This window comes from Somniosus microcephalus, chromosome 13 (genome assembly GCF_052327205.1).
Source record: "Somniosus microcephalus isolate GS21.2 chromosome 13, FLI_Smic_1.0, whole genome shotgun sequence".
In the NCBI taxonomy this organism is placed as follows: domain Eukaryota; kingdom Metazoa; phylum Chordata; class Chondrichthyes; order Squaliformes; family Somniosidae; genus Somniosus; species Somniosus microcephalus.
Genome location: NC_140999.1, coordinates 123362322 through 123390231, shown reverse-complemented (window position 1 = coordinate 123390231; position 27910 = coordinate 123362322). Strand labels below are relative to the sequence as shown.

General features: G+C 41.9%; 1 protein-coding gene and 1 long non-coding RNA gene across 2 annotated transcripts in view; one reads left to right on the top strand and one right to left on the bottom strand.

The window, feature by feature from the left end:
- Window positions 1–27910, top strand: part of LOC147108573 (uncharacterized) — a 71627-nt gene that overhangs the window by 30018 nt on the left and 13699 nt on the right. The window lies entirely within an intron of this gene.
- On the bottom strand, window positions 262–17639 carry LOC147108574 (matrix metalloproteinase-9-like). Its single transcript, XM_086005258.1, has 13 exons — window positions 17463–17639; window positions 14764–14993; window positions 13053–13201; window positions 12022–12162; window positions 11657–11830; window positions 10546–10719; window positions 9637–9810; window positions 8376–8531; window positions 8081–8252; window positions 5627–5763; window positions 4203–4359; window positions 3557–3654; window positions 262–1803 (listed from the first exon to the last, which is right to left on the bottom strand). Exons 1-13 carry the CDS (start codon window positions 17586–17588, stop codon window positions 1697–1699), a joined length of 1995 nt encoding a protein of 664 aa, XP_085861384.1. The 5' UTR covers window positions 17589–17639; the 3' UTR covers window positions 262–1696.

The window sequence follows — 27910 nt, the reverse complement described above, 5'->3', positions numbered from 1 at the left end:
GAAGATTGATAGCTTTTTGTTAACTAAAGGTATTGAGGGATATGGGCCCAAGGTGGGTATATGGAGTTTGGTTGCAGATCAGCCATGATCTCATTGAATGGCGGAACAGGCTCGAGGGGCTCAATGGCCTCCTCCTGTTCCTATGTTCCTAATGGCATCTAGTATTGCCAAGGCAGCAGGGTCAAGATTGCAGGGTGAGGACAGCACTTATGTGACCAATTGGCATCATGATTCACACACACAATCAACAAGAAAAACACATTCTGAGGTGCAACAAGCAGTTTATTATATGAAAAAGCATTCAAAATGAAAATAATTTATCTTCAGTTACATTCTTTAAATTAATTAATTTTAAAAAACATTGTTTAGAAATTCTTTTACATACCAGGGATGTTATACTCAGTAATGCCGAGTAAAGAGAAACCTAAATACAACTATACATAAAACATCTGTACCATTTGGATATGACAACTAAATCATCTTGATGGACATGACCTGCATCTTAACAACACTGTCATGGTAAAGGCAAGTTACATTGGAAGCTCCAGTTGAAGACCAAGCACTAGCTCAGGAACGATGGGTCAAATGGTCTTGTTCTGTGTTGTCCTGACCTCTGTGTGCTGAGATGACAGCGAGAACAACATCCAAACATTCAAACTATGCAACCTAACAGTCAATGCAAGTTGTATAAGGCACCCCCTTCAGATTTCGAGTTGGAGGTTGAAATAATTAAGGCTCTTCCCAAGTTCAGTGCAATCATGGCAAGGCAGTGATTCCCAAGCCACTTTATTAGATGTTTTGATATTATTTCTACCTGCTATTGGATGGCATGATTAGTGGGCATGGCAATGAGTTGTTACCCCACCAATGCAGGGGAGGCACCAGTGAGATACATAAACAGCATGACTGTCATTGCAATGCATCTGTCCATTATACCGATCAACGGCTGGAATTCTGCATTGCCAAACATCCGAGGAAAATCCATCCAAAATTGTAGAAAAAATAAACATAGAAATAAGAATAAATAATAAATCTTGACTAAGATATAAAATGTATCTGTACTTGGAGTAAACAACACACATAATGGTTGTCGGTGGGATACTGTTTTCCCCACTATCTTTAAGGAAGACATATTTGAGCCCTCTCGCACTTTTGTTGCAGTCAAGCCCATCACATGTCAGGTGATAGCAGAATAAGCAAAAGTATTCCAATGACAACCACAGTGCATCCTTCTTTATATCCTGTATATTGAAGCTACATGGATTTGCATCCGCTTCACATTTATGTCTTACACAGAATGTCACACTGATGTGACATTAGTTGCACATGGAGTGAGCATTACAAACCAAATTCTAGATTTATACTGTCCAGCAGGCACTTTGACTCAGCCTGAATAAAGAGTCAAGTAAGTTATCTTTTACAAGTGATGAATAAAATACTGTCTGTTACTGTTTAATCCTTCAATTCAATCGCTTATTCATTTTAACTGGGTTTCATAGTTTTCACCCTCTCTCCTTGATATAATGTTTGGCACAGATTTCTTATCCTTCAACAACAAACTGAGACCCAGTAAAATGGAAAGCAAAAGAAAACTGAAGGATTACGTTGTGGTGTCAAAATGTAACAGAATAACGTAAACATAATAAATTAAACAACAATTCTTCCTCCAGAGAATGCTGATCCTGAGTTTGAACTTTTATTCTTTACAATTCAGTATGCCACTGTTGACGTATCCCACAAAAGTAACCCGATTATACCTGTCCAATTTCCAGAAGTACTTTTCACGCAGGAAGTAGATGTTTACTGAAAGAGAATGGATTCGAAAGGTGATTAACCATCTCGCAGAGCAAAGGATTATATTGTATATGTATATAATTTTCACTGTTTACTGTCTTTTTCTCCCCATACAATCATATAGTGTATTCACCCCAATGTCATTTTCGGGCTCTCAATTGCAAAAATATTTTTGATGTAAGGGATTCAGTGATCCCACCTCAGAAATAGGGCTGCTGCGCTAGCGCCAATTCATTGACCTGCACTCCCTTTGAGCTAGGCTTGCTATAAAGAGCAAAGCATCAGTGAAATTATCTAATATTACAGAATATAAAGCCCCAAAGTATATATGCTTCATGATGTACTATGTCAGGGCACAATTATTCATAACATTTTCAACATTTGTCTCTACGTGGTTAACAACTTGTGCTGTGCAGCATCAATAGGTAGTAGCAGGTCCTGGGTGACATTAGTGGGTGGTACTATATGCTTCTTTTGATTAGTAAGAAGCAGTCTTTATTTGATTGCCTGCTAAAGGATGTCAATGCCTTGGAGAGGGTGCAGAGAAGATTTACCAGAATTATACAAGGGATGAGGAACTTCAGTTATGTGGCGAGTCTAGAGAACCTGGGATTGTTCTCCTCAGAGCAGAGAAGGTTAAGGGGAGATTTAATAGAGGTGTTCAACATTATGAGGGGTTTTGATAGAGTAAATAAGGAGAAATTGTTTCCACTGGCGGGAGGGTCGGTAACCAGAGAACACAGATTGAAGATAATTAGCGAAAGAACCTGAGGGGAGGTGAGGAGACATTTTATTGCACAGATAGTTGTTATGATCCAGAATGCACTGCTTGAAAGGGTGGTGGAAGCAGATTCAATAGTAACTTTCAAAAGGGAATTGGATCTCTACTTAAAAACAAAACATTTGCAGGGCTATGGGGAAAGAGCAGGGGAGAGGGACTAATTGGATAGCTCATTCAAAGAGCCAGCACAGGCACGATGGGCCGAATGGTCTCCTTCTGTGCTGTAATTTGCAATGATAATGTCAATGAAAGGTGACTAGGACTAATTTTGGGTTAAGTCTTAGTTACTCCTGTAAGCCAAATTTCACATCAGAGCAATTATTTGTTGAAGGAGCTCAGGAGCTTTTTGTCTTTGTGATTAGATGTAGTCTGCTGGACCACATGCACAGTTGAAATTAATATTCTCATTAACTTACAGAAATATCAAACTGCAGATCTTGGTGTTCTGATTCAGGATTTATCCGCTAATGAGGCAGCAACATTAAGGCAGCCTTCTCTAAACCTTCAGACCCATGACATTCAGACAACACAAACCAATGTGTAAGAAGTACCAGTATGACTAGAACTGAGTTACCTAAACTTCATGGGCTGGATTGCCAGAGCCTCACAGGGCTCGCAGACTAATGTGGACACCACAGGATCAACTGCTCCAAACAGGAACCTATGTCTTCATGACATAGCGGTACTTATTTATTTTCTTTTAAAACAGTGGACAACTAGAACTAAGATCAGTAAGATATAGCAATTTCAAAAATTGCTATAACAGACGTTGCAATGTGTCTCTGGAGAACACATTCAGTAGGTACTGTGCTGTTACTGATGTCCTCTAACCATGATTTAACACAAAATTACAAAATAGTAAATTGCGCATCTGCGTGTATATATTGCATGTAATTTATTTTGTGATTATGGTTAAGCAGAAGGGTTAGACCATGCAGAACTGTTTGGCATGCAAAGCTGTAACATTTCTGATAAACTTACTTTTGTGCATGAATACAACATTGGCATCAATCGGCACGTGGCGGTAAATGGCATCAATTTGGCTGATCCTGTCAACTTTCTGTGTCTTCATGTTGAGCCTGAGTGTCAGATTAAAAACACTCCGTTAAGTTCAATGTAAGTGTAACTGTTCCATTTACAAATGCCATAAATCTTTAAGTATAACTTGCAATTTTCCCTAAAAAAAAATTCTCCAGAAATGCATGAGTCAGCTTAATTCCCCCCCCCCACCCCACCACCACCCCACCCCCCCCCCCCGGAACTCCTGCTCAGTGAATACATGGACAACACCTCAAGAGTGAAGCTTCTCTGCTGCACTGCAGCTCTTGCAAGGCCACATGGCCAAATATCTTACATTAATTCCCAAGCCGTGTGTACATGTATACGGAAATTCATTCCAAACATTCACGGTCCAATGTAGGGGAAGGAGGTGAATATTATAGACAGAGGGATTAGGAAGCTACATAAAGGAAGGTAGAGACAATGTCTACAATAGTACAATTTATCATTTACAACAACAACAGCTTGCATTTATATAGCACCTTTAATGTAGAAAAACGTTCCATATTTACTAGTTGAGCTTTACCTGAAAGGTAACACTCCTAAATTCTCATCACATTCTGCTCACCTCCAAATCTTCTGCCCACCAAACAGCCGCACTTTCTTTTGGCCTTTCATAACCGCACCAACTACCTTTTCAACATTGGCATCGATGCCCAGATTGCCGATGTCCTTGGGATAGCCCTGTACAAGGCTAGTGCCAGAAAATACCCAGTAGGATCTCCCTGTAGGGAAATATAAAGGAACAGCTAAGTTTCCATCTATTGCAATGGTAGGGAACAGTTTTAACTTAATCAGCTTCGAAATGTCCAAAGATGTGCGGTTAAGGTTGATTGGCTATGATAAATTGACCCTTAGTGTTAGGGGGATTAAATACGTGGGGTTACGGGGATAGGGTGGGATACGTGTTGGTGTAGGGGTTACGGGGATCGGGTGGGATATGTGTCGGTGCAGGCTCAATGGGCCGAAATGGCCTCTATCTGCACTGTGGGATTTCTGTGATTTCTGTGAAATGACCAACAGCAGCGAATGAATATAGTGCACTCATGTAATCTTCCTTCTGCTCTTTAAGTGGTGGTGCCAACCCATGGCAGTAAAAATACAATTTATGTTCAATACAAAGAGCTATCAGTCTAAACTTGAAGGCAGGCTATAGGTTCCATAAATGGCAGTGAAGATGTTGTGTGGTAACCTTAAAAACTAACATTTTATTATTACTTGACTAACTCAGAGATTGGCTGTGTTTTAGAATATTCGTTGGTCAGTGGTTAGCAAGGATTCTATTTTTCTGCCACGTTCTATATCACTCCCATTCACACGGATTTATGAAAAACTAAACTGATGGGTTCCAACATAAAATCATTAAACAACTGTATTAAGAAAAGGTTTCTTCCTCAGAAGAATAGCTTTTCTGTGCACTCGATCTTATCATCATCATCTCAATTTGCTAATAGGGTTGCCTAAATATTTGCCTGAAAATTATCCTTCCTCAATAATAACAACAACAACAACTTGTATTTATATAGTGCGTTTAACGTAGTAAAACATCCCAAGGCGCATCACAGGAGTATTAAAAGACAAAGAAATTTGACACCGAGTCACATAAGGAGAAATTAGGGCAGGTCACCAAAAGCTTGGTCAAAGAGGTTTTAAGGAGCATCTTAAAGGAGGAAAGAGAGGCAGAAAGGTTTAGGCAGGGAATGCCAGAGCTTAGGGCCGAAGTAACAGAAGGCACGGCCACCGATGGATGAGCAATTATAATCAGCGATGCTCAAGAGGGCAGAATTAGAGGAGGGCAGATATCTCGGGAGGTTGTGTGGCTGAAGGAGATTACAGAGATAGGAAGGGGCGAGGCCATGGAGGGATTTGAAAGCAAGGATAAGAATTTTGAAATCGAGGCGTTGCTTAACCGGGAGCCAATGTAGGTCAGCGAGCACAGGGGTGATGGGTGAACGGGACTTGGTGCGAGTTAGGACAATAAGTCAGACAAACCTGAGAAAAGGTAGACCACCTTTGTATTTATATCTTCAAATGCAGCATCAATTTTGGAAGGAGCTTTAGGCCACAGCTTTGTAATTGGAATTGGTCCCATGATAACTTTCTTTGTTGATGCAAACTTCCAGACTTTTCTAGAAGTATAAATAAAATTACATTTTCAGATAAGTATGGATACTTTTACCTCAGCTTTGCCAACTGGCTGAAGTATTTTCATTGCACAACATAAGATGAATTCCTTTGGTTTCTTTTACAATTACGATGTTTACACAGAATTACATAGAATGTACAGCACAAAAACAGGCCATTTGGCCCAACTAGTCCGTGCTCCGCACAACCCTCCTCCCACCCCTCTTCATCTCACCCTATCAGCATAATCTTCCACTCCTTTCTCCCTCATGTGCTTATCTAGCTTCCCCTTAAATGCATCTATGCTATTTGCCTCAACCACTCCCTGTGGTAGCGAGTTCCACATTCTAAGCACTCTCTGGGTAAAGAGTTTTCTCCTGGGTTCCGGATTGGATTTATGCAGGGGCTTCAGCCCATTGATGTCCCTTTTGCAGGGTTTCAACCGAACAGTTATTTTCACAAAAAATAATGAGAAAAGCCTTTTTGTGTGTGTGTGTTGGGGAGAGGGAGGAGAAGGTGGTAACAAACATGATGGATTCTTACATTTAATCCTGTCAACATCCAACAATACACAAACTGGATGCTGCAGTTAACAATGAAAGTCACACCAACATCCTGTCAGTTGAATTTAGTAATAAAAGGGAGTGGGGGTGCTGCAGTGGTTAGAACATTGCCTTTTCAGTCCTGAGACACAAGTTTGAATCTAACCCAACTGATGGAATGAAAAAGTCTCCTCTGTGCCGGCTGTTAAAGCTGTAGCCTAGAATTACTATTGGAAATATGCAAGTGAACAAACGCTTCAACATTTGTATAATGTTAACCCATTTTATTTCAAACGTGTTAACATCTCTGCTGGAATAGCAAACGGAGGAATGTCACATGATTGCTGAATCCACTAATATATATCTCCAAAAGTAATTTCTCGGCTCATAAATGGAAAGAGCTTGGGGTAGTCGCGATCTAGTTCATAGCTTGGCACAGTGTACATGCAACTGCACCAAACTGCCAATAATTTGAAACTAATTGTCAGATTTCTTCAGAGAAGATGTAGGAAATGGAAACTGCACTTTGGTGGAACTCGTGTAACCTTGTGACTAAGACAATTTGGAGCAGCTTATGGCAATGTCCTGCACCCATACCAGTGATGTATCTGGCTTCGATTGGGTAACACTGATATCACATGCTTATCTAACTTCCCCTTAAATGCATCTATGCTATTTGCCTCAACCACTCCCTGTGGTAGCGAGTTCCACATTCTAAGCACTCTCTGGGTAAAGAGTTTTCTCCTGGGTTCCGGATTGGATTTATGCAGGGGCTTCAGCCCATTGATGTCCCTTTTGCAGGGTTTCAACTGAACCGAAGACTACACCCTAAGAATGAACTCCTTTTGCCTTAATGAGCCCAAAGCTCACCACAAACTTACTGGACATGGCTCCAGATGTGTTGTATTCTCATTGCCAATATCATCCCTTTTTAAAGGAATATGATGCTATTAAAGTGGATGCTTTCAAACTTTCCTGTAGTGAGCACCCCTTTTAAATATTGAGGGCCCCTTCTCCTAACTTCTCTCCAAAGGCAAACAGTACCACTATTCAGAAAATGTATATACAGCAACAGAAAGTCAAGAAATACAAAAGTCTGATGACAGATGGAGTGAAACCCCACAGACGCCCTAGTATTCCCTCACTGGGCTTGAGTATGGTTCTGGGCACCGCACCTTAGAAAGGATATATTGGCCTTGGAAGGCATGCAGCACAGATTCATCAGAATGTTACCAGGGCTCCAAGGGTTAAATTATGAGGAGAAGTTCAATAAACTAGGCTTGTATTCCCTGGAATATAAAAGATTAACGGGTGATTTGATTGAGATTTTGAGGATTTTGAAAGGAATTGATAGGGTAGGTAGAGAGAAACTTTTTCCGCTGGTGGGGAGTCTAGGACAAGGGGACATAACCATAAAATCAGAGCCAGGTCATTCAGGACAGAAGTTAGGAAACACTTCTTCACACAAAGGGTGGTAGAGGTGTTGAACCCTCTCCCACAGAAAGCAGTAGATGCCAGCTCAATTAATAATTTAAAATCTGAGATGGCTAGATTTTTGCTAGCCAAGGGTATTAAGGGATATGGAGCCAAGGCGGGCGGATGAAGTTAGGATACAAATCAGCCATGATCACACTGAACGGCGGAACAGTCTGGAGGAGCTGAATGGCCTCCTCCTGTTTCTATGGTCCCATGGGCCTCTCTCTGAGATCCAAGTCATTTAAAAATACACATTCTGCTTCCACAATCTTGGAAGTGATGGATTGAAGTAATCATTACTTACCCATTTTTGAAGAAATGAAGTGTTTTCTTTATACTTGCAACTGCATCATAAATATCCACTTTGCAGATGTCAGGAATTGACTTGCCACTGGTTGTGGTGGACACAGTTGTTGTGGACACAGTTGTTGAAATTGGTGCCGTTGTTGGGCTGAACGTAGGACCCGGTTTCGGTCCTGTTTACAAAATAAGATAACATGAGTGCATGTATTTACTACTGTCAATACAAATATCTTAATATTTCAGTAAAAGGCTTTGTGCTGCTGTCTTTTAGCTTGAAATAATAAAATTGACCATACCATATAGATGCTGGATTCCTGCAATGTCGTCACTGGGTAACCTGAAGTTTTCTATGTAGCTGTACATTGGGTACATGAGGGCTTCTTTGATAGTGGAATGATCTAGTCCCAGAGAATGTCCAAACTCATGGGCTGCCACTAAAAAGAGGCTGTATCCTGCATAAGAAGATCCATAAATTGGTCAATTGTTTGAATGTTACTTTATTTTGCCTTCCCCACCCCCATCCTCCTGAAAGCACAGACTCATAGAAACATAAAAACGTACATGTCCAAAATAGACCATTGTGGTCCATCTGGCTGGTCCCAGTGTAAGTAACGCATGTTGGGTTTATGGTTTCAAGTATGCTGCCATTGCTCGAGTACCTCTCCCAAGCGGCCATTGTGCATATATGAGCCTAACCATTCATTGAGTGATGGCAGACCGTTTGGCCATGGGTAAGGGCATCACAGCTAAAACCGATCCTCTCCTTATCTAACATCCACACACACTTCCCAGCAAGATCCACTGGACTGTGTTCAGTAGTTGAACCCCAGCTCATTTTTCCTCTCCCTAGTCCAAGGCTACAGAAGTCAGTTATAGCATCCTCATTGCCTGAGATCAGCTAACTCGGCTCTAACGAGTCTGAAACTGTCACCTCTTATGCTGCATGCCTGAGTATTGCATTAGGCACTGAGCTACCAGAGGAATTTTGTTTGAATATTAAACATCTGTTGTCAGTTTAAATGATCCAGGTTCTAACTTCAGAATGATTATAAGTTGAGAATGCCAGGATAATACAGCAGCTTTGATGACACCTTCCTCTCTCATACATACACATACACAGAGAATGAGAGAGAGACAATATATTGTGTATCTGCAAGCTTAAATCCCTCTCTCCTTCTGCTCCTTAAAAGCAACTGGACACCTCACGTCATTCAGGAGAGAGGGACAAAACATTTTTGTAAGGACAACTCTATTGTTGGTTGTCAAGTGTTCAATTTTAGTCAGCAAAGCAATATACATTGGTTCCCTTCTCCCTATCCATCCCCCAGTGTGCTGGCTCAGTGATCCATGGTGCACCTTTCAGTGGGATGGAGGAAAGTTGACCATGTCTTGCCCAACTTTAAGACAACGAGGGACTGCAACATGAAATCATACATTTGGGAATCAAGAGTTCAACTACTTGATCACTAAATTGACATATTTACTCTAAGCATTATGGGATGGTGGTACTAAAGAACATGAACAATGGCGGAAAGATGAAAGAGTGGCCATATTTACCAGCATCAGCACAGAAACCCCATTTTTTGTCTTCATCAAAGTTACTGGTGGTTGCGCACCAGAGCTTTTTATCTGATCTGCCGTCAGTGGTGCACGCATCATACGTTTTGTCAAGGAATGTGAAAGGAAACGAACACTGCTCTCCATCAGAATTTCCACCAACCACAGCATCGGCTGCAAGAAAAACGTGTGCGGGTGAGGAAAGATTAGAGAAAAGGTCAGCACCAGTTGCTGAACCTAAAATAAAACTTCAAAGTCCATCAGGCCGGTAGGACATAAATGTAAAGAAGTGAAAAGTGAATATAATTCAGATTGTAGAAATAATTCTTTACTCAGAGGGCCATGAATATTTGAAATAATCTACCAGAGAAAATAAAGGAGTCCAAGAGTTCGGGGAGTTCAGATTCAGTTGGATGTTAGGCTGGGTGAGCTGGAGCACTGGAGAAACAGCCTTGATGGACTAGATAGCATTTTCTCATCATGGACCTTTTTTTCTAATGTTCTTAATAGTCGGAGATCTCATTGCAAGAAACATAAAATATAAAACTGACATTTGGAATTAGTCGTCCATATTATTAATTTTCTGTCCAGTTTTCTCTCCATCTCTTGGTAGGTGCTGACCCACACTGAGGAACCATTGCAAGGACGGCAGCACCTTCGGGTGCCTTGGTCAAGTGGCACTTCTTTATGTATGACCCTAGACAATGAGTGTCACTGGCTAGTTTACCACCGTGGGCGTCACAATCTACTGTCTTACCCAGTCTACGGAACAAACTCGTTTGTTGAAGAAAATCTGCCCTTTTTGTTTCTTTAACCAAATTCAGATCCTAAGCAGCATAGCACACTCTATCTGGTTTGACAAAACACAGTGTGATTATTGAACAGAGCTTTCTAGCTCTGAATAATTACCTGGATTGGGGCAGAAGCCATATTTTCTATCTATGTCATAGTTGCTGGTGGTTGCACACCATCTGTAGCGATCTTCACGGCCCACAGACGTGCACTGGTTATAACTCATGCCGTCGAATACAAAGGGGAACACGCAAGGTGAACTGTCGCTGTTACCACCAGTGGTGTATAACACTGAACAAGTGAATAGAAAACAGAATTGTAAATAAAAACTGCAATGAACAAACTACAATTATGGCAACATGATACCTTTGTGAAGATCTGCATTGAACAAGGAGTATTGTTTTGGAAGCCTTCCACCTGTAATAGTGATGATAATCTTACTGATTAAATAATGCCATATGTCTTGAGCTGGTCCAGGAGATCAAGATTTTATCCTCCCTCCACTTTTCTTTTGAAGGCACTGACACATGCTGGACTATAGTTCCACTGGCATCTATTGACCTCTGATGCCTCCTCCTAGTAGCCATTCCTCAAGTACAAGCCTGCTTGTTGGCCATGGGGAACATTAAAACCAAGCCCGATCACATCCTCTCACCCAACATCCACATGCATGGCTTCTCCAGCTGATGTCACAGGACAGTGATCAGAAATGGTTCTTTGGTTAATCTTATCCCTTCCCTGACTCTGAAATTGTTGAGGCCAAATATAGATCCCCTGCTGTCACCCTGGCTGAGATCAGGTATTCGGCAATGGCCAGGTATTGAACTTGGGGCACTGGGATGTCAGTGACTAAAGGCTTTACAGAAACCTGAAGGCCACAAGCTGTCATTTTCTCTATAATAGCTCATTCGGTTTTATTTGGTTGTTAAAGATTCAACTACATGTTACAATGGCTGGTGGTTTATTTCTGCCGACAGTATATTTGAAACTCCGGAGCTGGAAACTACTTGGAGTTTTTAATGCTATGTAATATTTATAATATTTCAACAGCGGAGATAACCCTGCTGTAAATTTGACCTGATGCCAATTCAAATTGCTTCACACCAGATCAGCTTGTCAGCGGTTGGAACCAAAGTCGAAATTGAAACTTGAGGAGGGAAACCAATAGCAACACGGCAAAACGTTAGCATGGAGTCCATCATATCAAAATGAATGGACAACTACTTACATCCATGTGGGCAGAATCCATATTTCTGGTCTGTTTCATAGTCTGCAGTCGTGGCGCACCAGATATGTCCGTCATCTCTCCCATCTGCGGTACAGGCCTTGTACGTCTTCCTGTTGAATGTAAACGGGAAGTGGCAGAAAGCGCCATCAGCATTGCCGAAACGGGTTTTAACCGCTGCCGGGAGAAAAGTTAAAACATTAGGACTAGAAGTGGAGGAGGCACAGCCCCTCCCAGAGTTACATTCCATAAGTGATCATTTCTGATAGCTGCCATGCGAAGACACAGGGCAGGCAGTCTATTGATTGGTAATTTTTATAAATCATTGGAAAAGTAGTTGCAGCTTCATTGTATTCAATGTTTGTTACCTGCTCCTTTTCCCAAGGTCCAGAACTCATCGTCATCGAAATGTGCATCACCGTGCAGTTTGCCATAGACGTTTTTGCCGGGTGGGTAGGCATGTGCCAACAGACCATCCTTTCCATCAAATGGATATGGGTCTCCATGCCCTTCAACAAAAATAATTGAAACATATTAACAACATAAATGTGAGCAGGGATCTAGAAATCTAGAAATAACAACAGAAAACGCTGGAAAAACTCAGCAGGCCAGGCAACATCCGTGGAGAGAGAAACAGAGTTAACGTTTCAGGTCGAAACCTTTCTTCAGAACTGAGAAAAAGCAGGAAATGAAACAGATTAAAAAGCAAGATAGGGGGCTGGGAAATGGGGGAGGGGATGAAAGAACAAAAGGGAAGTTCTGTGAGAGGTGAAGAGACATTAAGAGATATTCAAGGTGAGACGAGATGGTAACAGGACAGGTAAATAGACAAAGGATGGCTCTCGATGAAGTGTGAAATGCACTGGCAGAATGAAAGACAGCTGCCATGTGGGAGAGAAAATAAAAAGGAAAAGATACAAACCAAAAGTGTGGATAAAAAATATATAAAAATATAATAGGGGCCGAGGTTATGATCCAAAATTGTTGAACTCGATATTGAGTCCGGAAGGCTGTAAAGTGCCTAATCGGCAGTATTTTGCTATCTAGAAATCTAGAAGTCCCTAATACAGGCATTGAAAGACTTAGTGGCACAGCTGGAAAACAATCACCCCTTGTACCTAGAACTTAGATTAACCCAAATATTTGAGCTAATATGCAAGTAGCCAATTCAATCTATCTCAGATGTCCTGCTAAAACTCTTTGGCTTGCCTCCTGCAAAATGCCCCTTTCTCAGTTGAACTAAGGTTGAAAACTTAAGCAATTTAGCCCATTCGACAAGTAAAGCATGATACTATAGAAAACAATCAGAATGATGAGAGATACAGAAGGGGGGGGGGTGTCGAACAGCTGAATAATTAAGAAGGGAACAATTCAAGTGATATTGTGACTGTCGACTTACATTCTCTGCCAAACTGAATCATGATGTCTGCTTCTCCGCTGTAGATTCTAGTAAATGTTAATGGAGTGACGTCACTCCACAATTTAAATGCACGAACAAATGCATCATCAACAACAGATGGTTCCAAGTCAGGAGTGTAGCTCACAACTCTGGGGAAAATACAATCAAACATTCAATGTTAGTAATTAAACATCACAACAATGCCTGAAACTGGCATTTCCGATGTCCCTACGGGCGTGTACACAGCGCGTACACACCCATAGGGATCGGAATATACGGCCCAATGTAAACCATGCTTATTACATTCTAATAAATCACTGAAGCACTGCCAGTTCTGTCTTGTACTTTTTTCTTGAAATGGCATCCAGGTTGGTATAGCCTGAAATATTGTTATGCTGTACAATATAAATGCGAGAATCCACCAATAGCATTGTAACTGGTACAGCCCTAACTGAGTGAGTGGGCAAGAACATGGCAAATGGAATATAATGTGGAGAAATGTGAAGTTATCCACTTTAGTCGGAAAAATAGAAAAGCAGAGTATTTTTTAAATGGTGAGAGATTGGGAAATGTTGGTGTTCAGACACCTAGGTGTCCTTGTACACGAATCACTGAAAGTTAACATGCAGGTACAGCAAGCAATTAGGAAAGCAAATGGTATGTTGGCCTTTATTGCAAGAGGATTTGAGTATAAGAGTAAAGACGTCTTGCTGCAATTATATAGGGCCCTGTTGAGACCAGACCTGGAGTATTGTGTACAGTTTTGGTCTCCTTACCTCAGGAGTGCAACGAAGGTTCACCAGACTGGTTCCTGGGATGGGGGATTGTCTTATGAGGAGAGATTGAGTAGACTAGGCCTATATTCGCTAGTGTTTAGAAGAATGAGAGGTGATCTCATTGAATAAAAAAATTCTTACCGGGCTTGACAGGGTAGATGCAGAGAGGATGTTTCCCCTGGCTGGGGAGTCTAGAACCAGGGGTCACATTCTCAGAATAAGGGGTCGGCCATTCAGGACTGAGATGAGGAGAAGTTTCTTCACTCAGAGGGTGGTGAATCTTTGGAATTCTCTACCTCAAAGGACTGTGGAGGCTCAGTCGTTGAGTATAGTCAAGACAGAAATCGATAGATTTTTGAATATTAAGGGAATCAAGGGATATGGGGATAGTGCAGGAAAGTGGAGATGAGGTAGAAGATCAGCCATGATCTTATTGAATGGCGGAGCAGGCTCGAAGGGCCAAATGGCCTACTCCTGCTCCTATTTCTTATGTTCTTATGAATAAATGTGGAATCCCATATAGAAGGGAAAAGTAGCAACACCAGCCTATGTGACAGTGCCCACTGGACTTTTCTGGTGCATCACATTGAATGGTCAAAGCAGCAATACAATCCCAGCTGGTACAGCCCAGTGGAGCTGGTGTGGCACAGCATCCTACTTGCTGCAGTCTTGCTGAACTATTGGTCTTCTCTCTAAACTCTACTCAACCTTTTAACTGCCAGCTCGACAATTCATTTGACAATTATGGTGTGCCCACGGGCTCAAGAAGTGACATTAAATCATGAAGCTAATTTAACCCCAGTTCATTGCTTTGAAACCACAGGAATTTTACAGTTTTAGTCTAATGGTATATTTGTCAATTATTTAAAATGGAACATCTTTATGCCTCATGTCCAATTCCTTGAATTTAAGCAGAGTCTTCATCATGTACTCACCTGTAAGTCAAGTTAGTGTGGTCCCATTTTTCATCGTCAAATGTCTTGTAGCTAAGAACATCAGGAACGCCACATCGAGGCTGTTTCATGGCAGTCAGTGTGGTCTTATCGAGTTTTCCTGTTTCAGGTAGTCCCAGAGTTTTCTGCACCTTTGTGATGGCAGCTTTTAGGCTAATCATCGCATTGCCAGTGTTTTTAAAATTAAAGTATCCAAACCTCTGCAGGTAGTTCTGTGGAATAACGAGACCCAGAAGGTTAGGCATACATTGTCTATTTAGATGTCAGTGATGCTGTCAAGGCAAGGACTACCACTGAATAGTATTTACTTTATTGAAAGTCAAACCCTGGAGTCGCATCCTCTTTTATTCCCTTAGTAGTCTTCTATCCCCTCTTGAAGGGAGTAGCTTATGCTGGTTCCACAGGCACTAACCTCCTGCTGCTACTTTGGTGAATTTATGTATATTCCTGGATAAATGAGTGTTGGGAGGTTACTTGATAATGAGCCATATTACACACACACACCCACCCATGCCCATCGCATGCACACACAACCCATGCATGTGCGCACACACCCATGTACACACAGACACAGACCCATGCATGCATGCATGCACACACACATCCACACGCACACACACCTGTGCATGCATGCACACACATACCCATATGCGCACACAACCCATGCATGTGCGCACACACCCATGTACACACACACACACATACCCATGCATGTACACTTTCCAGCCCAAGTCACTCGATAGCGACCAAGAATGGGAATACTGATTGATTTTCCCCTCTCTCTAGTTTAAGGGCAGTGAGGCCAACTGTGGTACCTCCTACTGCCAGCCCAACTTGAGACCCTCTTGGTCTGTATGTGTCAGTACAACACCTGACAGTGCACTCTGAGCTCAGCTATCAGATGAGCTGTGATGGAGGCCCTCTTAAGCTGCTTTTATCCCATGTGAGACCTGTTCCAGCACCACCGGATCCTGATACAAGGTCTTCCTGGTGACTGGCCGTAGCAAATCCATGCAGGTTGGCCTTCTAGTTGCAGGACCCATGAGTAGGAACCCAGCGGTGCTTGCACAAGTCTCGCAATGTAATAAAAGCAATTTGAAACCTGGCTCACAGGACATCTCCGTTGCAGTTCAGAACAAGACTCCTGCTGCACAAAGTTTTTGCAGTTTTAAGAGTTTTTGTCATGCTGTGCCCAATTAAATCTGAAGCATGTTAACAATAATACCTGAGGGCGATTATAAAAAGCCAGATTGATTTTCAGAATTAATGATCAAACCATCCAACTAACTGGGGAAAAAATCCTGTTCAGAACTAAAACATTAAAAGGACAAATTATGTAATGAAGTGTAAATGACTGGCTGGAATGAGTAACTATTATAAGATCTGTTTCATAATATAATTTCTGGACCTCATTAAAGAGCCTTGTGTAATCCTCGTCTTTTCTATGTTAGAAAACCCCATTTGAGCTGTTGGGTTTTGCTGCTTTAACTAATGAAGCCAATCACTACGGCCAAGTATAGCTCACCCGTCATCATCCTCCAGATTTATTTATTTTTCTTCAAAGTTTTCCCCTCCTCTCAAGGTGCTAACTCTTGCTGGGAGTTGACTAAAGATAATTCTCTCATTGATATACAGGTGTGGGACGGGGCACAACAGTGTCATGTCCATACCCGAAACCACACACTAGGGCTCTTTCCAACAAGAGTTAGTAGCTAGCAATCAGGAACAGGAACCCTTGCCTAGCTTAGGGGTGCTGAGGCCAATTGAAGTGCCCCAACTGTTGCCCAGCTCAGATCAGCTAACTCAGACAGGGCTGAGCATCAAACCAGAGGTCTTTTGGTTCATATGGCTCAAGGCTACTTCTGTACCACCTCCATTTTCACATGACTTACCTCTGCTGAGCTGTCTTCACAATTTGTATCTTTATTGTCATTCAGATTCTGAAATTTTGAATAGAAGGTTATGCTGATAGGGTTAGTTGAAGAGGGGTGGGAGGAGGCTGGTGTGGAGCAAAAACACTGGCGTAGACCTATTGGGCTGAATGGCCTGTTTCTGTGCTGTACATTCTATATGATTCTATGAAATTTATTTTTTAAAATTCTCGATGGTCAGAGAGCCGAAGAACATAACCTCTCCGACTGAACTAAATCATTTCAACTTTGCTTCCTATTAGGAGCTCTTCAGCCTTCCTGTTGGAACATCGACTCCAACAACTTCAGGCGCTAGCTGTGCACCCAATTTCCCTGCTGGATTCCCCATTCAAATTCTGCTGACTCCCCTTCGATTTTGGAGCAAAGTCTCACCCACCCTTTGCCTATCCGATGCCTTTTGACATGTCTGACGGAATCAATCTTTGTACATTATACAACACTTCTTTCCAACATTTCTAAAATCCACTACAGGCTATTACACCCATTAGCCTCCTCTTTTACCTCCACCTGTTGTTTTTCCCTCCTCTGTCATATTGGTCAATCTGACAAAAGAGCTACTTCCACCTGACCGGGGACTTCTGATCAAATTGCCACCTGAAACATGAACCTGTGTTTCCTTTCTGACTGGTCTGCAATTTTCCAGCATCTTCAGTTTTTTAAACTTTAGCCTTGTATTTTTTGCCGTCGCATTCCTAAAAGTGTTAACTAAAGATAGAATCACACACACAAAAAAAATGCTTTTAGCCTTACCATCGCCACCTCGGTGTCAGTCAGGTTCTGTTCCCCAGGGAAGGTTTTGAAGAGGGGAGTCGTCGGTGCACTGAAGGAGCTGTGTGCCAGCAGAGCAATGCTCAACGCAACCCCTATCAGCATCATTTTGTGAGCAATGGGAAGAACAACTGGAGGATCTGGCTCTTGGGATGCTTCTGTTTCTCTGAGCTGGAGAATGGATTGTATATATACACACAGAGCTACTGACATCAGAGGCCAGTGACTCAGTTAACATCAAAATAGTATGATTCATTGCCTTCCTTGGTGCGGAAACCGGGCTCTGAGCCAAGGGAGTGAAATGTTCCAAACATTTTTGGTCAGCATCGCTCTTGCAACATTTGAATTAATTATTTCAGTTCCCACCACTTAAAACACCCATGATTAAAACGAGCAGTCGCTTATACTGGCCAAAAGACGATAACCATTTGCATTAACGACAATTTCAAAGTTGCCGGTTATAGCCACTTATTTCGGGCGGTACCAGCAGTGCTTACTTGTGATATTGTACAAGTGAAGTACAAATGAAAAACTGATGCGTGTTTTTTAAAATATATTTCTATTTAATAAAATATCACTTCTTGCGCAATAATCCCAGCCGCTGAAATTTAGTGCCCTAATTAGGTGTTTGAGTTGTTGTTTGAATGGTGTCCTGCTCCTTGTGGAGCCCGGGGTGCTTGGTCAGGTATCGGGTCCGACAGTAAGGAGGTTTATCTAGGTAGCGCTTCATGTAGTTGCTGATTACACTCCTGTGAAGCACCTTGGGACGTTTTACTATGTTAAAGGCACTATATAAATGCAAGTTTTTGTTGAATCGAACAATTACCAGGGCCTGTACTATATAAAGTGAGTGTCTTATGGTGTGATAGAGGTGTGAAGAGGGAATAGCTAAAAGGAAGAGTCTTCCTGAGAAAAGTATCTGTTTGTGAACACACAATATGGTGAATTTGTTTACGATGGTTAGCCGAACAACTTAGTCTTCTATCCAAAGCAAAAAATAATTGCCAAAATCTTTTTCCATGAACACTATATCCCTTTAACTGCTAATAGGGCTAAATACTTGTTCAGCATTCTTGGACTTGTTCTTTTTTTTCAATCAGTCATTTCAGTGCTTTAATTAGAGTGTCATTGCCACCCTGATGGGGAAAGGAATGCTGTGAATAACTGTGGTAATAGATTAGAACAGCTTGTTACCAGGAATGATGTTGTATTCAACAGGGCAATGGACTGTTGTCCGCTGTAATCTTTTCAATAACATTACCATGAAGGCATAGAGTTTCCTCCTTGGGCGTAACCCAGAAGTTAACCCAAAATGTAGCCAAGGTTGCGCCCATTTTGCTGATGTCAAGATACACCCAAGTATCCTCCCAAACTCATTAGAATGCGCCCGACCTTAAAATAGGCGTAAATCAGCATAAACAATTGGGGCCCCAGAAAATGCCGCACCCACGCCATATATTTCTTCTTTGATTCTTAAAATTTCAACTCATTTAACTATCATTCATGTACATCAGTCACCACATGTTTAAGAACCTGCAATCTGGGTCGATTCTCAATTTTCAATGTGACTTAAACTTTGCCATAAAAATCCATTCAAAGAAACAGAAAATACTGAGCAGACCTCAGTGAGGATACATTTTTTAAGACACTGAAAAAAATTGCGATAAGCACCAGAAGAATGGCTTTCTTTCCCGTTGCGTCTGGAAATCTGATCGAAATGTTAAGAAACCCTCGAACAAGCACAAATGGAGGATACTCGTATTTAAAAGTTAGGGCGTGGCAAGTTGTGTGGGCAGAGATTCGTTCGGATGAAGGGTTTGATGGACAGATGTAGAAGATCGATGAAACTTGGGCGTATTGTAGCTGCACGCGTAACTCACTTACGCCCAATATCCTGCCATCTTTTAAGCCACATAATTGGTTTGTGGCCAGATTACGTTTGTATCTGGATGCAAGTACGGAGGAAAATCCAGACCAACGTATTTTGTGGCTCCCTTGCCCCTTCTCTGCAACTACAAGTGCATAAATAGATGGGGCAGGTGAGGGAGGAGTCAAATCGCCTGGTTTTATGTATCTTTGATATTGCTATTTTTACATGGGTGTTAAAATGTTTTGATGTGCTCCAACAATGATCTAATGGTTATGGGTAATTCCCATTGTAGTATTAAGTTATACAGACTTGAAGATCCTAGATTGGATTCCCAGTCCATACTGTGCACCTGGAGTTGCAATCAGCTTTAGTATTGGGTTAGAGAGGAGAAAAATCAATTCCTGATCACTATCCAATGACCTATGCTGGAAGTTGGATGTGTGTGTAGAACAACAAAAGAAATTAATCTCTTAGCATATCTCCTTAAAGGAACTGACAAAAGATATTTGCATTGTTGAACTACCCAAAACAACAACAACTGCATTTATATAGCACGCTTGATGTAGAAAAACATCCCAAGGTGCTTCACAGAGGCGTCATTAGACAAAATCAACACCGAGACAAAGAATGAGATATTAGGAAGGGCTTGGTCAGAGGTGGGTTTTAATGAGAGCCTTAAAGGAGGAGATGGAAGTGCAGAGGTGGAAGGGTTCAGGTATAGAAATCCAGAATTTGAAGCTTAGCTCGCTGAAGGCACAGCTGCCAATGGTGGGGTGAATGGGGGCGGGTGCATATAAGGCTAGAGTCAGAGGAATGGAGAGTTCTGTGGGGAGGAAGGTGGTTACAGATATAGGGAGTAGCAAGGCCATGAAGCGATTTAAACATGAGATGCAAATTTTAAATTGGAAACATTGGGAGACTGGGAGTCAACAAAGTGTGATGGGTGAGTGGAATCTGTGTGCGGGATAGGACGCAGACAGCATGACATTAATGAGAAGATTGTGATGGAATACAGGTCAGAAGAAGTCATGATCATACGGTATAGTTATCTAGTCGGATCGCACCTTGAATATTGTGTTCAGTTCTGACTGCTGAGAAACAAGGGAAAACACTGAGGTGCCAGAAGTAGTGCAGAGAAGAGCTGCAAGGCTGATCCCTAATGTCAATTGTGAGGAAGGGTTGGAGAGACTTGAGCTTTTTCACCTGGAGATGATCTTATAGAGGTATACAAGATAGTAAATAGTTTGAAAATAGTAAATCTGAAATATTACTTTAAATTGTAGGACAAGGGGACACTGGTTGAAATTAGTAAAAGGAAAATTTAGGAAACCCTTCACATAATGAGTGATCAATAGATTGAATGAACTTCTGGATAGAGTATTGGAGGCAAAAACCCTGGAATTATTTAGATGGTGTAATGGGACTGGTTTTTCTGGATGGATGAATTAAGATGGGCCGAATGGCCTTTCTCATCTGTAATTATTGTGATTTTGTGTATCACAATATATTTTCCAAATGGAAATGGCATTGTTGGTAGTTTGTTCTCATCAGTGATTTTGGAACTCACAGGCCAGAAATTTCTGGTAGCCCCTTCAATCTATTGTGAATGCACTGTCGATAGAGCCTACTGGCCAAGAAAGACTCATCATGAGAACATAACAGCAGTCCTATTTTTCTCATCTGTCAATAAGCTCTGGAATTCCCTCCCTCAATCTCTCCGCCTCTCCACCTCTCTCCTCCTTTAAGTCACTCCTTGAAACCTACCAGTTTTTGGTCACCTGTCCTAATATCTCCTTATGTGCCTCAGTGTCAAATTTTGTTTGATAACGCTCCTATGGAGCACCTTGAGGCATTTTACGACCTTAAAGGCGCTATATAAATGCAAGTTGTTGTTGACTAACGATTCTTATATTCCTGGGGGGAAGTTAACAAGTAGCACAGAATAGAATAGATCAAGTTTCCTCCAGATATGCGCTCTTCAGTTTCTCAAAATATTGCACCTTGCATTCCAACTAAGGAATGAAAAATAAGCTCTTTGCAACACTGAGGATTGGAGTTTCGAGCAGAGCCAGACACATAACCCAATCTGAAACAAGAGTCTTAATTGCCAGGTACAAACTGTTAATTGATGATGCTTAGATTGAATTCCAAGCCTATAATTTAATTGACAAGATCAGACTACCTCATAAGGTACTCAAGCATTTTCCAAGTGTTGCCTGAGTGAGATCAGTTTGTGGTCGCTAGCTCACTCTGGTATTAATTTGTGTTGTAACATATAATACAGCCATACATTTGTATCGTGCCTTTCATGCTGAAATGTCTCAAAGTGCTGTACACAATTAATTACTTTCGAGGTGCTGTAGCTGTTCAAATAGGTTGATTTAGGGTGACATTTTCCAAGACTCCATCACATTGGTGTGGCCATGCACGCAGCAAGCAGCTCATTGGAAAATTGGAGGTGGGGCAGAATGCAGGAAAGATTTCACTGGCAGTGTCACCTTGGCTCAGTTGGTAGCACTTTTGCCTTTGAGTCAGAATGTTGTGGGTTCAAGCCTCAGCTCAGGATTTTAATTCCTCTTCATCAAATGGGCATAGGGTGTTCAAGTTTTAAGTTTTCCCATTTCTGTGCGAGTTTCAGGGTTCTTTAGAATCATTTGTGCATGTGTGTCAGTGTAGCATGGAATGAGTGAGTGAAAAGTACAGCAATCACAGCAATAGAGATCAGTTGTGGGTGTATTGATTTCTTTGTGGGTTCAATGACGAGACATTTATGAAAGAGAATGTCTTTTAATCTAAAGCTTGTTCAACTCTTTTAACAGCATTTACAGGAGACATCATGCTAGTGATGCATCTAGAACGAAACTGAAACTCAACTAAACTGCCTTGCTTGTCTCGGTCACATGCCCTCTGCTGGTCAGGCACAAGCAATCAATACCTGCAAACATGCTGGTAAGGCATCATAATCAAACAGGCAGATACCATCTCTATTTGCTGATATCATTACATCTCCTTTTCTTAAAACAAAAATATTTTACTTTTAACTAACAACATGTTTTCTTTGTATTAATCTGCATTTTAACTGTAACACTTAATGAACTTACATTATCATTATCATGATCAAGGTTTTTTAACCTTGCTTTGTGTGTTCACATGAAATATGTCAATACACTAGAACTTGAAGAAAGAATAAGATAACACTACTTCCTTCTATAACAATAGTCCTTAAATTTGCTCAATGAGTCTCTCAGGAGGCTTCACGTGTCTTGAGGATTTTCTGATTGATTGTCCTTGAATCTGAGTTGTTGCCTCAGATGATTGGTTCTCAGCTGTGTGATCAGGTTGTTCAACAGTATCAGTCTCTTGACCTGCTGTGGCTGGTCCCATGAGAAGATCGCGACGATTTCTTCTCAGAACAGCACCCTCATCTGTCTGAATGGTGTATGATCTTGGTTGAACTTCACTCAGGACAGTTCCCTTCTGAGTCCATGTGTTTGTTTTGTCTTTCAACCTTACTTGGTCACCAGTGTGGAGTTCAGGTAGGTTTTGTGTTCCTCTGTCATAGTAGTACTTTTGCTTTTCTTTCTGTTGTTCTTTGAACTTCCTCACTTTCTCCCCCTCTTTTGTTCTCAGGAGGTTCTCCGGGATGGGTAGGTTTGACCTTAGCATCCGTCCCATAAGGAGTTGGGCTGGTGACATACCACACTCGAGCGGCATTGTGCGGTATACAAGCATGCTCTGGTAGAAGTCAGTTCCACTGTCTTTTGCCTTGTACATCCGTCTTTTCACTGTGTTTGCGGGCTCTCCTGGGTCAACAGCTCTGGACAACGTGTCTGCTGTATACATCAGCTTACCCGGTGTGTACGCAACATTCAGTTCATCATAGACTGTCTCTCCTTCGCTTTCCACAACGAGGACTCTCTTTACCAGGTTCAGTCTCTCACAGGCTTTTAAACCTAGTATGGCTTGCACATCCTTTGGCACCATGATTAATGCTAGCGTGTGCTCTCTGTCCTTGTGTGTTACTTTGACAATGCATCTTCCTTTCACTGGTATATCAGTACCTGAGTATCCTGTCACTTTCACTTTTATTCCATGTATCTTTGGTCTGGGTCTAATTTTCTTGAAATCAGTCTCTGATATCACATTAACTTGTGCTCCAGTATCCAATTTAAATGGAATGTATATGTCATTCACTTTTAGTGTCAACATCCAGTCTCTTTCTTCTTTTTTGTTTTCAGACACAACATCTACATAGAACTCCTCTATGTCGCTTTCATCTACTGCATGGACCTTGCTTTGTTGCATTTGGTTCTTACAGCAACGGGCATAATGGTTGTTCTTGTTGCAACTATTGCATGTTTTACCATATGCTGGACACTTTCTTGGTGGATGCTGTGTACCGCATCGACTACATGACTTTCGATTGTCCCTTTCATTTTCGTTCGCTGGCCACGCCTCTTTTTTCACATTGGCGCTCTTTTTGTTAAACGGTTTGTGTCCGTTCTTACTCACTGCATCCACGTTGCAGCTACTGTCACTGAACAGCTCCTTTGCCTGCGACTTCACAGTCTCTGTAGCCCTACACAGTGCTATGGCTTTTCCCAGGTCTAGATCTTGCTCTCTTAGCAGTCTTTCCCTTAGAACATTATCTGGAATACCACACACCAGTCTGTCTTTTATCAGCGAGTCTGTCAGTCCCCCAAATTCACACGATTTGCTTCGGTTTCTTAGTTCAGTCACATACTGATCAATAGTCTCTCCCGTTTTCTGTACACATGTGAAAAATCTGTGCCTCTCAAACGTCACGTTACATTTAGGTATGCAGTAGGCCTCAAACTGTTCCATTATTTTATCTAGCTTAATTTTGTCTCCATCAGCAGCGAATGTGAAGTTATTATACACCTCCAGCACTTCATCACCCACGACATGTAAGAACAGTGACGATTTCTTTTTATTACTTTTCTCGTCAGCTCCGATTGCCGCTAAATACAATTCCAAACGTTGTTTGAATCTCCTCCAATTTTCAGCCACATTACCTGTCAACTGAAGCTTCGCCGGTGGGAGTAAACCTTCCATTTTTCACTTCGTTAGCTATTCTCTAATGGTAAGTAACGATGTTCTCTTTTGGCTTGCTAATCTGTGGAGAGCTGATTTAACTTCAGATTTTTCCTCTTCATCTCTTTCAATCACTTCTGACACCATGTATTGATTTCTTTGTGGGTTCAATGATGAGACATTTATGAAAGAGAATGTCTTTTAATCTAAAGTCTGTTCAACTCTTTATACAGCTTTACAGGAGACACGATGCTAGTGATGCATCTAGAATGAAACTGAAACTCAACTAAACTGCCTTGCTTGTCTCGGTCACATGCCCTCTGCTGGTCAGGCACAAGCAATCAATACCTGCAAACATGCTGGTAAGGCATCATAATCAAACAGGCAAATACCATCTCTATTTGCTGATATCATTACAGTGGGGGCTATCCAGCCCGTGTGAAAGCAGTAGTAATGGGACAGTGGTCCCCACAATAATGGCCCGTCATTTCCGATAGGAGGCATCCTGCGTGCGGATGCCTCCTATGGGGACAAAATCTACGCTCTTACCTGAGGGCTCCCGAGGTCCGGACTCTTCCACTCCTGGGCCTCTCCTGATGTGCGTGCACAGAGGCCCAGGTATCCCAGGGGTGCAGGCGGTTCCCTGGGATCACGTGGGCCAGGCGAGCTAATGGGAGAAGGGAATCCCCCTTCATACCCATGACAGGTAGACCTGTCAAAAGTATGAATGGGGATCACTGAAAAAAGACATCAAAACATTAAATACATTTTTTTTAAAAACCACATTTTTAAAATGAGTTAAAATAACATTCAATTAAATAACCCTGGAGTGGGACTTGAAATTACCTTTATAAATGTGTCAAGTATCTTAGGATAACTCACCCGAAAGACAGCACCTCCAACAATGCAGCTTTCCCTCAGTATTATACTGAAGTATCAGTTTAGAGTTGATGTGCTCAAACCCTGGAGGACAATCTGAACCCACAAGGCAAAAGTGCCACCTAATAAGTCAAGCCGACACTTACTGTCGGGGCTCACTATCTGAAACAGGGAGGTTGAATTCACTTCCACACATTTGCAGTGCTTCAACTTGGTGGAGATTTCAACTTGCTATTCTGCTCTTTACTTTATATCCATGTCAGACAACACACGGTTCCTTTGAACATTTCTGAGTAGTTCTGAAATGACACAGGTGAGGGCAGCACTTGGAAGCAGAGTTGATTGTTAAAAGGGACGATTAGCAGCAATCTATGGGCTGTCGGTAGATTTTCAGATTTGTCTTTATTTGTATTGCTCTGTAGATCTGTGCCTATGCCTATTTGTGTTTTTCTAATTTGTTTGCAGGATGTGGGTAATGCTTGGTTGTCCTGAGGAAAGGATGGGTTTTCCAGCAATTTGTTTCCCTTTTACTTTATTAGGAACATAGGAGCAGGAGGAACCCATTCAGCCCCTCGAGCCTGTTCTGCAATTCATTGAGATCATGGCTGATCTGTATCTTAACTCCATCTACCCGCCTTGGTTCCATAACCCTTAATACTCTTACCTAACACAAATCTATCAATCTCAGTTGTTAGTGAACCAGCAACTCTCATGGTAACAAATGACCAGATTTATTGAATTTAATTTCACAATTTTCCATGTTGATATTTGAACTCATGACCTCTGGGTTGCTAGTTCACCACACCAATAACCACCGCACTATGGTACATGTGTGCCTGTGTATGTGGCTATGCTTATAGTGGTGACATCTCGGTGGTGTGAAATCTCATCACCTTGCAGAACCTTGAGCTGAGTGTCTCTCTTGCCTGTTGCCAAGCTCCACCTCCGGAGTATTGCCTGTTTAAGCCCTTTCCTCTGCCCCAACTCTGCTAAAAACCCAGTCCATTGCCTCAAAGATCAACTTCCAATGTTCTCATTGCTGGCACGGGTTTGACGGGCCAAATGGCCTCCTTCTGTGCTGTAACCATTCTATGATTCTATAATTGAGGCCTGTCAGATAGAGGACTGCAGCTTGGTTTACTGGGGGAGGAGCGAATGAAGGGAGATGAGATAAATAGTGTTAAAAATATAATAATCAATAAAATTACAATTGAGGTATTGGTATGGGAGCTGCAGATAGGTCCCTCAGAATTAGTATAGATCCAAAATCCTGTAAGCGACAAGACCCTGAGAAGTAGTAGCTGGTCCCACTTGGTGAGAGGTCAGGGGACAGCGTGTCAGTGCAGTTACAGTAGGTAGCCGCCATTGTATGTAACTCAAATCAAAAGCTGCACAATGGTCTAGTAGGTAAAGGCATTAAACCTTGCTGACCAGTAGGCCCTATACAAACCAAAAGGTTTGTGATGAGTTAGCTGATTTAAGTTGGGCCAGTAGAAGGGGAACTGCTGCTCGCCTCAGACATAGAATCATAGAATGATACAGCACAGAAGGAGGCCATTCGTCCCATTGTGCCTGTGCTGGCTCTCTGAAAGAGCTATCCAATTAGTCCCACTCCCCTGCTCTTTCCCAATAGTCCTGCAAATTTTTGCTTTTTAAGTAGAGATTCAATTCCATTTTGATAGTCATTAGTGAAGCTGCTTCCACCACCCTTTCAGTCAGCGCATTCCAGATCACTACAACTTGCTGTGCAAACAAATTTCTCTTCATCTCCCCCCTGGCTTTTTTGACAATTATTTTAAATCTGTGTCCTCTGATTACTGACCCTGCTGCCAGTCAAAACAGTTTCTCCATATCTACTCGATCCAAACCCCTCATATTTTTGAACACCTTTATTAAATCTCCACCTCACCTTCTCTGCTCTAAGGAGAACAACCCCAGCTTCTCAAGTCTCTTAAGATAACTGAAGTCCCTCATCACTGGTACCATTCTAGTAAATCTCCTCTGCACCCTCTCGAAGGCCTTGACATCCTTCCTAAAGTGTGATGGCCAGAATTGGATGCAATACTCCAGCTGAGGTCTAACCAGTGATTTATAAAGATTTAGCAAAACTTCCTTGCTTTTGTACTTATGTCTCTATTTATAAATCCAAGGATCCCATTTGCTTTTTTAATAGCTTTATCAACTTGCCCCTGCTTCTGATAGCTACCCAGTGATCTATGCTCATGTTTGAAGGTTTGAAGGTCGAGAGCTGGAGAGACAGTTTGAAGGTCGAGAGCTGGAGAGACAGTTTGAAGGTCGAGAGCGGGAGAGACAGTTTGAAGGTCGAGAGCTGGAGTGACAGTTTGAAGGTCGAGAGCTGGAGAGACAGTTTGAAGGATGAGAGCTGGAGAGACAGTTTGAAGGTCGAGAGCTGGAGTGACAGTTTGAAGGTCGAGAGCTGGAGTGACAGTTTGAAGGTCGAGAGCTGGAGTGACAGTTTGAAGGTCGAGAGCTGGAGAGACAGTTTGAAGGATGAGAGCTGGAGAGACAGTTTGAAGGTCGAGAGCTGGAGAGACAGTTTGAAGGATGAGAGCTGGAGAGACAGTTTGAAGGATGAGAGCTGGAGAGACAGTTTGAAGGATGAGAG

Coding starts and splice junctions, on each gene's coding strand:
- LOC147108574 (XM_086005258.1), bottom strand. CDS start 17,588: ATGATGCTGATAGGGGTTGCGTTGAGCATTGCTCTGCTGGCACACAGC. Junction 5,764..8,080: donor CTTCATTTCTTCAAAAATGG/GTAAGTAATGAT, acceptor TTATACTTCTAG/AAAAGTCTGGAAGTTTGCAT. Junction 3,655..4,202: donor GGTGGGCAGAAGATTTGGAG/GTGAGCAGAATG, acceptor TCTGACACTCAG/GCTCAACATGAAGACACAGA.